Source organism: Nicotiana tabacum, chromosome 10, assembly GCF_000715075.1.
Source record: "Nicotiana tabacum cultivar K326 chromosome 10, ASM71507v2, whole genome shotgun sequence".
NCBI lineage: Eukaryota > Viridiplantae > Streptophyta > Magnoliopsida > Solanales > Solanaceae > Nicotiana > Nicotiana tabacum.
The window spans coordinates 169,414,438-169,428,982 of record NC_134089.1 but is presented as its reverse complement, the minus strand read 5'-3'; the positions used below and the strand labels follow the sequence as shown (position 1 = coordinate 169,428,982).

Genomic DNA, 14,545 nt, shown 5'->3' with positions numbered 1-14,545 from the left:
GTGTGGACTATCTATATTCACTCTTTTGTTTGTTGGTAAGGGCACATGATCTCATGAATGATTGGTAATGTTGTAAACTTTCTTGTTGGGTAAGTGCATGAGTTGAGGGTGCTTAGTGGTTGCAAGTCGGCTCTTGAGGTTAGGTGGTGACAAATAGGTTGTTGGAATTTATTGAATTGAAATATTATACTTTGGTATGCTTAAATGGGAAGAATGTGAAATTCTATGTGTTCATACTTGTGTGCCGGTATTAATAATAGTCAAGGGTATAGTGTGTGGTTAAAAGTTAAAGATCTCCTCTATAATTTATACGTGTACGTAGTTGGGGGGTTTATTAGATAGTCCAATTGCTCGAGGACGAGCAAAAGTCTAAGTGTAGGGTGTTGATGTTTAGCTTAAAGCATATATATTTCTATGTATATCGCCTCATATTTTACTTTTGTTTCATGAATTTGGGATGTTAAATGTGTTGATTTATGTTAATTTGATGTGTTTTTTATGTGTAGGAATGATTTGGGAGCAATTGGGGACGAAACGCACAAGATTTGAGCCAAAACGAACGAAATCGGGAAACTTGCGAATTTGGGCGCCACAGGTGGGGTAGGGGCGCCAGAAACAGAATGTGAAATAATGGAGCGCCCTGGTGGGCGCCTGGTGCGAAGCTGGGCGCCGTTGACGCGGATTTCGTTCTATTTTGCCCGGGACAAAGTTATTTCGGTCCTAGACCTACCCAAAACGTATAAAAGCAAGACTAAACCTATTTTTGAAGGGAGGACGCCACTTTGGAGGATATCTAACATACTTTGAAGGGAGTTTCATGTGGAGGAACACACACCACACGTGGAGGAGGCTTCTAACTAGTTTTTCTTCTCTTCTCTTCCTTTAATTTCATAGTTTATTAGTTCTAGAGTTTTGGGTGCTACATGAACGTTGTAGTTTGCAGCTTGAATTGTTCTTATTATTTTATCATATTGGTTTATTTATTCAATCTTGCGCTTAATTATTTGATTGCTTGATTACCAATTGAATACTATCTACGAATCTAGGATTGAACTCAGGAGAGGGAATTCTAGATTGCATATAAGATTGAGTAGAGCAAGATCTTAACTCTGAAGGAGAGCGGATTTGCGGTTAGGATAGGAATATACCTAATCGTCTTGCTTGGTTACTATACAGGAACTATTAATGCGTTCTTATTAATCCTAATTCCATAGGAATATAGACGTTAGGTTAGCTTGAACAGGCGAGTTGTACTTCGGGAGAAGGCTACGAGCAATATTAACCCTGTCAACCAATAATCCAGACAAATTAATTAGACGATTTAAGTGGAAAACTCAACGGCATTGTTAGCTAGCCCATAGCTCTAGAATATTCACTCACATTGAATTCGTCTTTATAATTCTCCAACTTGTTTTCTTTAATCTCTTAGTTTGTTACGTTAGATTAATTTTAGTTAAATATTCATACTTTAGAATTTGCTTGAATAGATTAATTATTTGGGTTAAATTTAGTTGATAGTTAATCACAAGTCCCTGTGGGTACGATATCTGGACTTACAATCCTATATTACTTGTCGACCACGTATACTTGCGTGTGCGTTTGGGAGCAACATTGTTCTCTCGATATTTTTATACTCTCTTTTATTTAGTAAATTGGTCATCTTCGCCCGTGAATGTAGGCCGATTGACCAAAATCACGTTAAATATTTTTGTTTTTTTGGTATATTTCTCTTCTGTTGTCTGATTTATCGTCGTTCAAGGTTTACTTTACTAGCTTTCGCATGATACCTAATTATTCCGATCCTAGCAACTTCCTTGTGTGTGTATTGCTCTACCAAAAATAAAGGGGAGAAACTCAATGAATTAGGAAAAATTTGCAGACCATAATCAAGGAATTCGATGCGTTTGAAAATTATTTTTCGTGTGCTTAAACATTTCCATGCAATTCATGGTATTATACAAGGACGGAGAGGAGGAGAGAGTATGAAATTAGATTGATATTCAGGGGTCGTTTGGTTGGAAAGATCATTATCCCTGGAATAATTTTTTCGGGATTAATTATTTCGCCTTTTTATGGGGATAAAAAAAATATTACAATTTCGAGATTAATTATACCGTAATTTCCTCTTAACTAAATATGGGATAAACTCTTCTTAAATTTAATCTCAAAATTAATTATTTTTTATCTTTCGTACTAAACGAACCCTCAGTCTATTATATGCTTTGCGTACATAAAATACGCAACTGAGGCTAACACTTTAATGAGAATACACCATATATAGTTCGTGAAAGTGGAAAAAGGCGTGAAAATCATGAGTAGGCTAACGTATGAAACAGTTTTCCAAATATGAATCTGAAAAATCATATTCACATTTGCCGGATAAGAACAGGGGATTTGTATTCATAGTTGTGGAGTGACTATTGAAGTTATACGTGTGTTAGCACAAAAATTTGTAAATTTATTCACTTTAAGATAAACTTCAGATTTAGCGGGTTTGAAGTTTAAAAAATGTGCATTTGAAGTTGCAAACTTAAAATGCACTTAAGAGTGTTTTATTCTAAAGTGCAGCTAATTTTTGCATGCACTTAATATTTTTTTAGTCTGAAGTGTAAACATTATATTTAAGATGCAATTAAGACTTAATTGGTCTGAAGTATAGCTAATTTATGCATGTGCAAATTGCATAGAAGCAAAACTTGTTCTTCGAATTTCAACAATCTAACATACAGCTCAAATTTGAAACATAACTTTAAATCGTCAATTTGTAAAACAACAATAAAATATAACAAATTCATTTGTATCAATTAAGAGGAAGAAAAAATCCTAAGCAGTAGCAAAGAGAGGAGCGCCACAATAACTTACTACTATAAAACACCATAAACCACCGTAAAATCTGCTCACAAACACAATGTAAATCCATTAATTGTCACCTCTGTTTTTACAACAACTAAGATGAAAGAAGATAAAAAAGAAGGAGGAGGAGGAAGAGATTGAGGAAATTGTATGAAGTTATTCGTGCTTCGAATACTAGTTAAATATTTTTAAAAAAATAAGTAAAAGTTAAATGGAGATTATCATATAGGGCGTCAGTGAAATTTGTAAGTTAAAAGAACATATCTGTTTTGGAATTTTTCCATACAGTACAAAAGATTTGCTTTCATTTTATCTAAAAGAGATTTAGTCACCCCAATCGCACATTTTTAAATTACTAAACAAAGCAATTATTTTTAATCCATCAGCTACTACGTACTAGAAAATAAATTTAACAAAAATACTCATAAAGAAAATAAGCCATACATAGTAAGAGGTAAATTAGTCTTTTAACGTAGGTAACACGCTGACACGTCAGTTAGTTATTTATGGCGCGTTACATGACCCAAGACTTGAGAAGTAGTTGACTAACATCAAAGTAAAGTCCAAAATTTTGAAGAAAAATATTTTGCTAGAAAATTATAACTTTCTTTCTTTATACGGAAATCAAGAGTCAGTTCTGGTTACACGGACGAAGCCTCCTAAAGCTTACTTTCTTTGACCGCCCAAAATTTTCCGAGTCATCAAAATTTTCCCAGTTTTTGGGTTAGAATAAGGGGATAGATTGCATTAACTGAGTTAGTCGGGTAAATAATTTCTCGCATGCGAGATTTGAGATCTATTCTTTCAACTAGTAGTCTCCTCAGTCAAAGCTCGTCGCCCCGAACTTGTCTAGTGTGGTTTACGTCTCTGTGTGGTTTGCGAGCTATTTCACATGGAGCAGGTTATCCGGTGCACACTCCAAGGCAGCGTCGACATTCAACCAAGGGGTGATCGACAAACCTTCGCCGAAAAATACACTGTATTACTAGATAAATAATTTTATTTTATGTATATTTATTAAACGTTGACTCTTCTTAATTTTTCAATGGTCTAATTTTTTATATTTTGATATCCCTCGGTGAAAAACTCTAGCTCTGGCTACCCGTTTCGCAAGGAATTTTTCAAAAACCAAAGAAAAGGGGACATATTTTATTTTTGTCCCAAATTAGAAAGGAGGTTGGTTTAGAAATTGGAGAACTTTGATTTGATCAAAAAACTCGTGGGGTTTGAAAGTTAAAGAAATTCTAAATAAAACCAACAATATGCTTTCTTAACTCTTTTCCAATTTTCTGTTCACATTAAACTGTACGGTAATTCAAAGACCAATTACTTTCTTTAGTACAGTTCCCTTTGTCCACTAGCTAATCTTTTAGTCTCCTCTATTTTAATTTATTTTTCCACGAATCCACGCTTTAAAAATCTCCCTATATAACTACCAAATCTGTAATAGTCAGACACATCATTTCTGGAAAACTTCAATATTCTTCAACAGAAAACAAAAGAAATTTTTTTGGTTCTTCTATTTTTCTTTCAGGTTTGTGAAAACTGAAAGATGACAGTGATGAAAGAAAATGGTTTTAAAGGAACAGAATCAGAAACCATAATACAATCAAATGGGGTTGATAAGATGTCAAGAAAGAATACAATAAATGTTAGAAATTGTGAGCCAATCAAACTGATGCTTGAGACAACACTCTCATTCAAGAATTTGGTTCAAGAAACTAAGGCAAAATCAGATATTTCCTTTCCTGAGCCTGCTATTATGTTTTCTCCTCGACCAGTTAGCGAGCTTGATGCTGCAGCTGTTAAGCTTCAAAAAGTATATAAGAGTTATAGGACTAGAAGAAATCTGGCTGATTGTGCTGTTGTGGTTGAAGAATTATGGTTCGTGTTTTCTTATTATCTTGCTGTTGTTATTGTTGGTTTTTTCTGCTTTTTTTTTTTCTTTCCTTGAGCCCGGGGTCTATCGAAAACAACTTCTCTATCCTCTACCCTCGAGGTAGGGATAAGTTTTGCGTACACACTACCTCTTATTCTATATTTATTGAAGTAATTATTGTGTAATATATGTAGGTGGAAGGCATTAGATTTTGCAGCTCTAAAGAGAAGTTCAGTTTCATTTTTCAATGATGAGAAGCCAGAAACTGCTGTTTCAAGGTGGGCTAGAGCACGTACTAGAGCTGCTAAAGTTGGAAAGGGATTGTCCAAAGATGAAAAAGCTCAAAAATTGGCTCTGCAGCATTGGCTAGAAGCGGTAAGTTTAATTTGAAACTGCTTTTTCTTGCTGTCATTACTGCTTTACTTGCATTTTCCTTGAACCGAGTTTTCTATTGAAAACAGTCTCTTTATCTCGCGGTAGAGATAAGATCTGCGTACACGCTATTCTTCCTTGGCACCGCTTGTGAAATTATACTGGAGTTGTTGTTGTTGTTGCTGATGGATTATAATAAACAGCAGAAGCAATCCCAGTATCAAAATCACATGTAATCTAGACAACTAGTATATACGGGGTTTCACGGGTTACCTCTTGAAGCGTGAACATATCTCTTCTATCACGTGAGCCTTCAGTTCCATAACTTCTCAATGGAATCTCCATCACCCGCACAATCGTGATCCTCGAACGTTCCACGGTCTTCTACTGTGTTACCCAAATAATACCGGAAATAGAAATTTCGTGTGGGCGAAATTTCTAGGAAAGCTTGGCTCAAAAATTTCAGCCACCATGTACAACTGCTTCTAGGTGGAAAAACTTATGTATTTATAGCACAAGTTTTAAGGGTTAAGACCCTTTTCCAAAACCTGTTGGGTTTTCTTTTCCACCAGAAAAATGATTCCTTTATTTCCTATTATTTAGGCACAGTAGGGACCACATAATTTAATTAACAAGGCTTCAATTATGGAATTAATTTCTAATTTTCGAAATTAATATCTACCATAATTAATTACGAATTATTCCACTAAAAATCCGTAATTGCACTCCTTATCCAATTTCGAAATTCATCCATTAAATCTTATTTAACTCCCCATATTAAGATTCAGATACTAATCAAGTAAATTAAATTACTGACGATTTAATTTATTGATTATTTTCTTTAGACTTTCGCTTAACTTATTTCATGTGTCAGATACAAAATCCACCGGCCGGGTTTACACATGAAAATTTATAAGCTTTCATAAAGGTGTATCATCAATCTCTAAACCGAGACATGAATTCCATCAACTAGCTATTACTTCACCAATGTACATTATTATTATCCAATTTACCAGGCATATTGACCCACGAAAGAATCTCGCCTTTTAATAAATCAAAACAATAATAATATACACAGCTAATAATAATTATATCAAGATTAAGAGTATAAGTACATTTAATGGCTAGAGAGTTTATTTTATTAAATCAGTATAAAATACTTATCCCTACCTGGTCCGTTCAATACATACAAAATGTATTAGCATAAGAAGTTGGAATTAAACTATTCCCATAATCAAGATAAATTATATTTAATCTTGTGCTACAATCATTCCTGATGGTTTGTCCAATTCCATCATTAGATTATGAACTCAAACTTTATACTTATAAGAACCGATGATTTAATCTTCCGTATATAAGCTAAACTCTATACATTAAATCATCTACTATATAAGCAAAGGACACAGACTAATATATGATCTATTTAAAACTTTATTAAAACTGAATAAACAATTGTTTCGTAATAAATACTATATCTAAATCAAACTCATGGTTAATAGTATATATCCCAACAGTTGCTTTAATTAGAAGGATTTGGTATGATTTAGCAATTGACATTTTTACTTTTTTTCTAATTTTCTTGTAGATTGATCCACGACATCGGTATGGGCACAACTTGCACTTCTACTATGATTTATGGTTTAAGAGTGAAAGCTCTCAGCCTTTCTTCTACTGGTAAGTACAGTACAATTTTTTTTAGAAAGTTATATTTGTGTTCATGAGAAAGTTAATTACTCGGAGATGACATCTAATCGCGTTATTAACGTTTTTCTTATGAAGGTTGGATGTTGGAGATGGAAAAGAAATAAATCTAGAGAAATGTCCTAGGACAAAATTACACCATCAATGCATCAAATATCTTGGACCAGTAAGTTCGCGTTCTGAATCTTTATTAAACATATGTAACCGATGTATAGTTAACAGATCTATGATGTGTTTATATATAGTTCTTTTGAACTAAATTGCTTCTGTTTTACAAATGCAGAAGGAGCGCGAATCATATGAAGTAGTTATTGAGAATGGGAAGCTTGTATATAAACAAAGTGGAGTTTCTGTTCAGTCAATAGAGGGTTCAAAATGGATCTTTGTTCTTAGCACAACAAGAACATTATATGTAGGACAAAAGCAAAAGGGCACATTTCAACATTCAAGTTTTCTATCTGGTGGTGCTATCACTGCAGCTGGTAGACTAGTTGCTCATGCTGGAATTCTAGAGGTAAAATTATCATATAATGTACAAACTCCGAATTAGATTTGTCGCGAATAAGTTTACTTATCTTGTCCATGTATGTCTTTTGTTGCAGGCTATTTGGCCATATAGTGGTCACTATCACCCAACTGAAGAGAACTTCAGGGAATTCATTAGCTTTCTTGAAGAGCACAATGTCGACCTTACAAACGTTAAGGTAAATGTTCATGTTTCGCTTGAACATGTGTTGAAGTGTGACCATATGCTGCTCTGATATCATAAAATGTGCGACCATCTTAATTATATTATGTCTCAATAGCATACTAACGATAATTATTCTCTTATGCAGAGATGTGCAATTGATGATGACTATCATTCATTCAATGGTAGCAACGAGGGCTCAAATCGCCGACCACATGTGGATCCTTCCATTACTAAAGACTCTGAACAAAGAAGCACATACGTCGACAAGAAACCGGAGGACATTATCATCAATGAGAAGGCACCAACATTTAGCTTGGCTAAACATTTGTCCAACAAATGGACAACTGGAACTGGACCGCGTATTGGCTGTGTTAGAGATTACCCTACAGAATTACAATTCCGAGCACTTGAACAAGTTAATTTATCGCCTCGGGTGGCCAATGTAGGCTTCAATTTCTCTGGTCCAATCCCCTCACCAAGACCAAGTCCAAAGATTAGGCTTTCTCCAAGGATTGCACATATGGGACTGCCTAGTCCTCGGACTCCTATTTCAGCACCTAATTAAGCAACATTTGAACCAAATGAAGCACATCTGGTGCTACTAGACAGGAAATGGGAGGGATAAAACTAACTCAAATCTTTAATTTATTTGTTCATTCATGTTTGTATTTACTAGATGGCTTCATTGAGCCAAAGCAAATAGTACATTATGTACATTTTGAGAATTAATTTTGATTAATTTTCAAAACTTTTCATTCTTTTTGAGAAACAAAGAGTTGACTTGTGGACGTCAAAATTGTACACAACTTTGTAGCATCTAATAATAACATAAATACAAAGATGTCCATCGCATTGTATTTGGATATGGAAAGAAAGAAAAGAAAGATATATTTGTAAAATCTTTTCTTGAAGTTAACCCGAAAATAAATAAAAAATCATATTTTTATAATTGATTGCCAAAATCATATTTTTATCGGGTCAATTTTTTTTTTTTTTTTTTTTTTTGTGTTTATTCACACTTACTTTTTTTGGTCCAAACCTGAAATTTTTAATGATAGTTGGTTGTCTTCGTCACTTCTTTTTTCGCAATAATTTTTTAGATTTGTGCATATCCATTATATACATTAAAAAAAAGGGCTAGTTGAGATTTTTCCCTTAAAGAAGCAGAATGCTGTTTTGGCAATAGGCCAAAGGACAAAGTACATTACGATGGATGGTGAAATATCAGATTGCAGTCATGATCATACAGCTCAGTGAGGAAACAAAAAAATACATATAAAATGAGTAAAAGTCAAAGCAAAAAGAGCACAAACGACTTAATGAAAGGTTGTAGGAGGAAAATTACATGAAGTTGCGGCAGATATAGCTCTTAGACAACTGGTTTATCGGAATTCAGTAATAGGGCAGCCCACAACGCATTCCACATTCACGGAGAGTTCGAAGAATTCATAAAATTTAATATGAGAATCACGTCTGATAATAGCCTCCCAAGCCTCCCAATATAATCGTTAAGTACATTTTTGAGTCCTTGCCCCAAATGTGGTATCTTAGTACTTTGAATTGATTTTTTTGGGTACGCGCTTTATTCATTCTCATGCATAAACGAGGCTCAGATGTCCAATTTTGATTTGATCGATTGTTTCCTTTTTGATTAAAACATAAATTTTGTTTGTGCCTATTTCTACTTCAATGACATTTTGAGCTCTACAAATATTGCATTTGAAGTGGATGTTTTTGGAGTCATAAACTAAGTACAAAATAATAAAAGAGAAGAAACGAAATCTGCTTCCAATTTTGAATGAATCAATTGTTTCTTTTTAAGCTACAGGAGCCATTTACCTTGTGAGATGATTGGTGGAGCAGTACATGAAGAGGAAAAAGGACTTACGCGTGGTGTTCATTGACCTAGAGAAGGCTTATGACAAAGTTCCGAGGGATGTGTTGTGGAGATGTTGGGAGGTCAGCGGAGTCCCGGTGACGTACATTAGGGTGATTAAGAACTTGTTGTCCAATACCTGGAACTGTGCAAAAGAGCACAGAGTGTAGTACCAGCAGAACCGACCCCATGGGGTTGCATAAGGAATCAGCCCTTAGCCGTTTTTGTTTGCCCTAGCATTGGATGTGCTGACACTACACATACAAGGGAAGGTGTCGTGGTGTATGTTATTCGTTGACGACATAGTTCTGATTGACGAGACGCGAGGTGGTATTAACGCTAGGTTGGAAATTTGGAGACAAACACTAGAGTCCAAAATTTCAAGTTGAGTAGGTCGAAAACAGAATACTTGAAGTGCAAGTTCAGTGATAAGAGGCATGAAGAAGAAGTGGAAGTAAAGATGGATACCCAGGTCATTCCCACAAGAGATAGTTTCAACTTTCAAGTATCTTGAGTCTATAATCCAAGGCAGCGAGGAGATTGACGAGGATGTTACTCACCCTATTGGAACGGGTTGGATGAGATGGAGGCTAGTATCGGGGGTTTTATGTGATAAGAATGTACTGCCTAGACGTAAGGATAAATTCTACAGGGTGGTGGTTAGATCGACTATGTTGTATAGAGCTGAGTGTTGACCCGTCAAGAAGTCCCATGTCTAGAAGATGAGTGGGCCTGAAATGAGGATGTGGAGTTGGATGTGTAGACATATCAGGAAAGACAAGATTATGAATGAAGTTATTAAGGACGAGGTGGGAGTAGCATCAGTGGAAGCCAAGTTGCGGGAATCGAGGTTGTGATGGTTTGGGCATGTGAGAAGAAGAGACATAGATGCCCTGGTTAGTAGGTATGAGAGGTTGACCATGGCAGACTTGAGGAAGGGCAGGGTGTTACGCCCCGTAATATTACGATGATGTTACGTCCTATAGTATTATATTACGATGATGTTACGCCTTGCAGTATTATATTACGATGATGTTACAATTTGCAGTATTACTTTACAATGATGCTTATTAAATTACGACGATGTTGCACCCTGTAATATTGTACGTTGAATTTATCGTAAGGTAATTGACATCAGTCCAAGAAAAAGATTATTTGGAGATTACAAGGATTATGCTATTTTATAACAAGCGATATACGTAAGTGTCATGAAGGATAAAGGGTACACAACTTAAAGATTAACGAGTTTCGTTGAAGGTGGCCGATTTGGGATAAAATACGGGTCGTTCGATAATATCCGATAATTATGGACTAGTACCATACAAGGTACCATATGGCCATGATAGTATGATGTATATAGTATATTAAAAAAATAAAATGAAATGAGTTGTATTTTTAGGCAATTTGAGATAATTCTTAATTATATGGGTAACTGGTTAATTACAGGGTAACGAGACATTACCTAATTACCTAATAAGTGGATAAAGATTAATAATTTCAACCCCTCCAAAAACGTGGTAGCCAACCACTTTCCAAACAATGACTCATGGTCACATTGGAATAGGTGGCAACAAATGGATAATACTTCATATCTTGAAAACATGAGCAAGACTACTTCATAATTTCAACACTACAACTAGATAAAGTCTTTGCACGATAGTTCTTACAAAAAAAAATAATCCCACACCACTTCATTTCTTACATTTTGATATACCATCCCTACAATCAATAACACCAAATTGGAATTTTAGTCATCTCCTACAATTAGAGCTTAGGAATGACTTGATAGTTAGGAAGTTTTATAGAAAACAGAACGTTGCCATCTTATAACACTTTCAACTAATTTATGATATTCAACACTTCATTAACCACGAGAAGTTTTAGAAGCCTAACAACGTAAATGTTTTGCGGTTATAAAGGAGTACAGTGCAATCTTTTCCAAGAATATCATACGAATTTTCCCTACTCCAGGTATGTTAATGTCATCCCTTTTTTTTTCTTTTTGGCATGATCTATACGATACAAACGAAACGAACAAATGCACAACTTTTCATAAATGACACTATTCATAGAAATACTAGGGGTGTCTATATTCTTATTTTCCCATGTGAATTATTATTATATCTTCTGTTCATGGGTCTCAAAAAATACGTATTTGATAAAGTTTATCCGAAAGGCATATTGATTTTTATGGCATTCTGAGAAATCTTATTAACGTATTTCTTATGCATTTCATGCATTATACATGTACATTGACCCATGACTCAGACGGCGTTATATATGAGTAAATATGTATATATATGTATATGGGATATAGGAAAAGGTTATGGCGTTATATACGCACCACCACTTGATTAGCTGGTATACATTGATAATTTGCCCACAGTGGCCGAGATGATGTGCTGGGAAGCCCTTAGAGGCTTTATGATGTTATGAATACATGTATCTATGCACGACATGACATTCACACGCATATGCATGACAATATAAGTATTTCATGATTTACAGAGTTATCTAGACTTACATGTTGGGTCATTTACTCTATATTTCTTCCATGTCTATTATGTACTTATTTATGTGTCGTACATACTCGGTACATTATTCGTACTGACGTTCCTTTTTGCTTGGGGATGCTGAGTTTCATGCCCGCAGGTCCCGATAGACAGGTCGAGAGCCCTCCAAGTAGGCTATCAGCTCAGCGGAAGATGTTGGTGCACTCCATTTGCTTCGCAGTTACTTGATTGGTTAGTATGATTTAGATGTGTATTGTTTGGTATGGCGGGACTCTGTCCCGACCTTTATGAAAATTATGTATTTTTAGAGGCTTGTTGATAGATGTCATGTACGTAAAATATTGTATGGCCTTGTCGGCCCATGTTCAGTACACGAATGGCTATTTTGGTCTTATAGGGTCGTACTTCATATGTATAAGTTTGTATTCCCTCATGCTTTACTCCGGTTCATTTACCTATGATAGAATGATATGAAAGATACGTTACGTTGGTACTCGGTTGAGTAAGGTATCGGGTGCCCATCGCAGCCCATCGGTTTGGGTCGTGAAAAAAGTGGTATCAGAGTTGTTCTGTCCTAGGGAGTCTACAAGCCGTGTTTAGTAGGGTCTTGCTTATGGGTGTGTCATGCACCACACTTATAAGCAAGAGGCTACAGGGCATTTAGGACTGTCACTCTTTGTTCTTACTCTAGATCGTGTGGTAGAGCTCACTTATAAGAATTCAAATTCCGAACTTCTATTTTATTCGTAATAAGACGATGCCTACGTTCAGAAAGATGATCGATAAGAGATATAGCTGTGGAATTGTTGAATTATAGGAATTCGATTTTGCATCTTGCTTATGATGAGTAAATGTGAGGTCTTCATCAGATCATGCGTGCACTAAAAGGTGCACGTGATAAGGAGATTTTAGGAAAGAATACTTATCCACTCTTATGGTAAAAAGGAATAACGGAATCGGAAGTTAGACACAAGTTGCAGCAAGTAAAAGAAGCAATGTGAAGAAGGGTACAAGGTACCCAATTAATAAAGATTACTATTATTTACCATTCAGGAAGGGAGATACAAGCATTTTGAATTACCTTCAACAGTAATAGATGTACGTACAATCGTCCACGCCTATCTCAGTCATGCCATATGGGAGCTAATGGATATTGTTTAAGAGAAGGACAGGACAGTAGAATCCGGCTGGGGTTAGAGTAACCGACAACGAGGAATGGATGATTTGCGTTAGTTGACATTTCCGAAGGACATTGTAAATGTGCTAATAGATCTCCTTGTGAGACACCCAGATGGTGCACTCTAGAATATTACAATTAGATGTGAATACTAGCATGATCAAAAAAATTCAGAAGATAGGCACTGAAAGCCTGGAAGGGATAAATATTACCTTAGTGTGACTCTCGTCCCTAGTAGAGCGAGGACGTTGAGCAACCCAAAGAGCCGATAAATGAAGCAAGGAGAGCTAAAAGTGAAAGAATGTCATGTTGAAGTTCTCACAAAAAAGGGGATAGGCAGAAATATTAGCTGAGTAATGAGAAGATAGATAAGGAAGAATTATGAGTGAGATGTGATACATGGATGACAACGGTAGAGTGTTATAGAACCTATAGTCAAATGAAGAAAGAGACGAAAGGTGATGGGCCTTAAGACAATAAGAAAGTATATGCCATACAATCACATCCTCATTTCGAGAAATAAGTTCGCGACTCTAAGATAATTAACAGAAGGAAAAGTTATACCCCAGAGTAATAGAAATCAGTGTGGACTGTTGAACAAGATAAACTAAATATGAATTAGGAATTGGGTAATTTGATAATAGTCAGCATCATGAGAATATCATATTGCATTCCGGCAATAATAGAATGGATAACAGAAGAAGATCCATGATGAATTCAGAGAATGGTCATTCAGGGAGACGTTTCGCTAAAGCAAGCAATATGAGCAAAGTTAAGCTTAAGGAACTGTATGTGCCAGTTACACTAAGTGTCACCATCACGAGTGAGGAATTCTGCTATCCTTGTTATAGAAGGATTACCGCAAGGTGAGTAAGGGTCATTGATGATGTGAAAGGACGCCAAAGATGAAGAGGAAAAACATCTATAGGCAGGACATCATAGCTCCAAGTTTTAGTACTCCTCTAAAGGGGGAATATGGAATGATAAAGGAAGAATGCGATAAAAATGAGAAAGGGATGAGACTGCACTTATCCAAATATTATAGATATGCTATGATTCCAGAACATTAAGTAAGCACGATGTCAAAAAAGGGAGGAGTAAGGGTTCCTGCCCGGGATGTTATTGATAGATAAGGAGCCAGTACATGAGGTAAGTTAAGACAAAGAAATAACCCAAGAAAGATTATGCAGAATATGGATATGAGAATGGGCCGACATTTAGTTAGTAGTTGATTCAAGAAGAGCCTAGTCATGAATAGACAATAAGTTATAGACAAATCAGCATATCATGCAAGATAAATGTAGTAAACCTCAACATGGAGAGTTCAGCCTCACGGTAATGTCATTATAATACTTGAGATATATTCAAATAGGAGTCGGGTTAGTTAAAGGTATCGTATAAGTGTTACGGTGATAAAAGAAAGTGTCACTGGGAAGGCAGTCAAAATATCAATTCAGAAGCAACCCTACAAGCACAAGGGCAC

General features: G+C 35.7%; 1 protein-coding gene across 1 annotated transcript; it reads left to right on the top strand.

Moving 5' to 3' along the window:
- Nucleotides 1-4,302: 4,302 nt before the first annotated feature.
- LOC107829341 (IQ domain-containing protein IQM1-like) lies at nt 4,303-8,244 on the top strand. Its single transcript, XM_016656814.2, has 7 exons — nt 4,303-4,737; nt 4,927-5,107; nt 6,690-6,778; nt 6,884-6,971; nt 7,089-7,319; nt 7,408-7,509; nt 7,642-8,244. Exons 1-7 carry the CDS (start codon nt 4,406-4,408, stop codon nt 8,059-8,061), a joined length of 1,443 nt encoding a protein of 480 aa, XP_016512300.1. The 5' UTR covers nt 4,303-4,405; the 3' UTR covers nt 8,062-8,244.
- Nucleotides 8,245-14,545: the final 6,301 nt, after the last annotated feature.

Bases quoted from the DNA above. Each gene is read 5' to 3' on its own strand.
- LOC107829341 (XM_016656814.2), top strand. From the start codon at position 4,406: ATGACAGTGATGAAAGAAAATGGTTTTAAAGGAACAGAATCAGAAACC. The intron at 4,738-4,926 runs GTTCGTGTTTTC...TAATATATGTAG, and splicing joins GTTGTGGTTGAAGAATTATG to GTGGAAGGCATTAGATTTTG. The intron at 6,972-7,088 runs GTAAGTTCGCGT...TTACAAATGCAG, and splicing joins GCATCAAATATCTTGGACCA to AAGGAGCGCGAATCATATGA.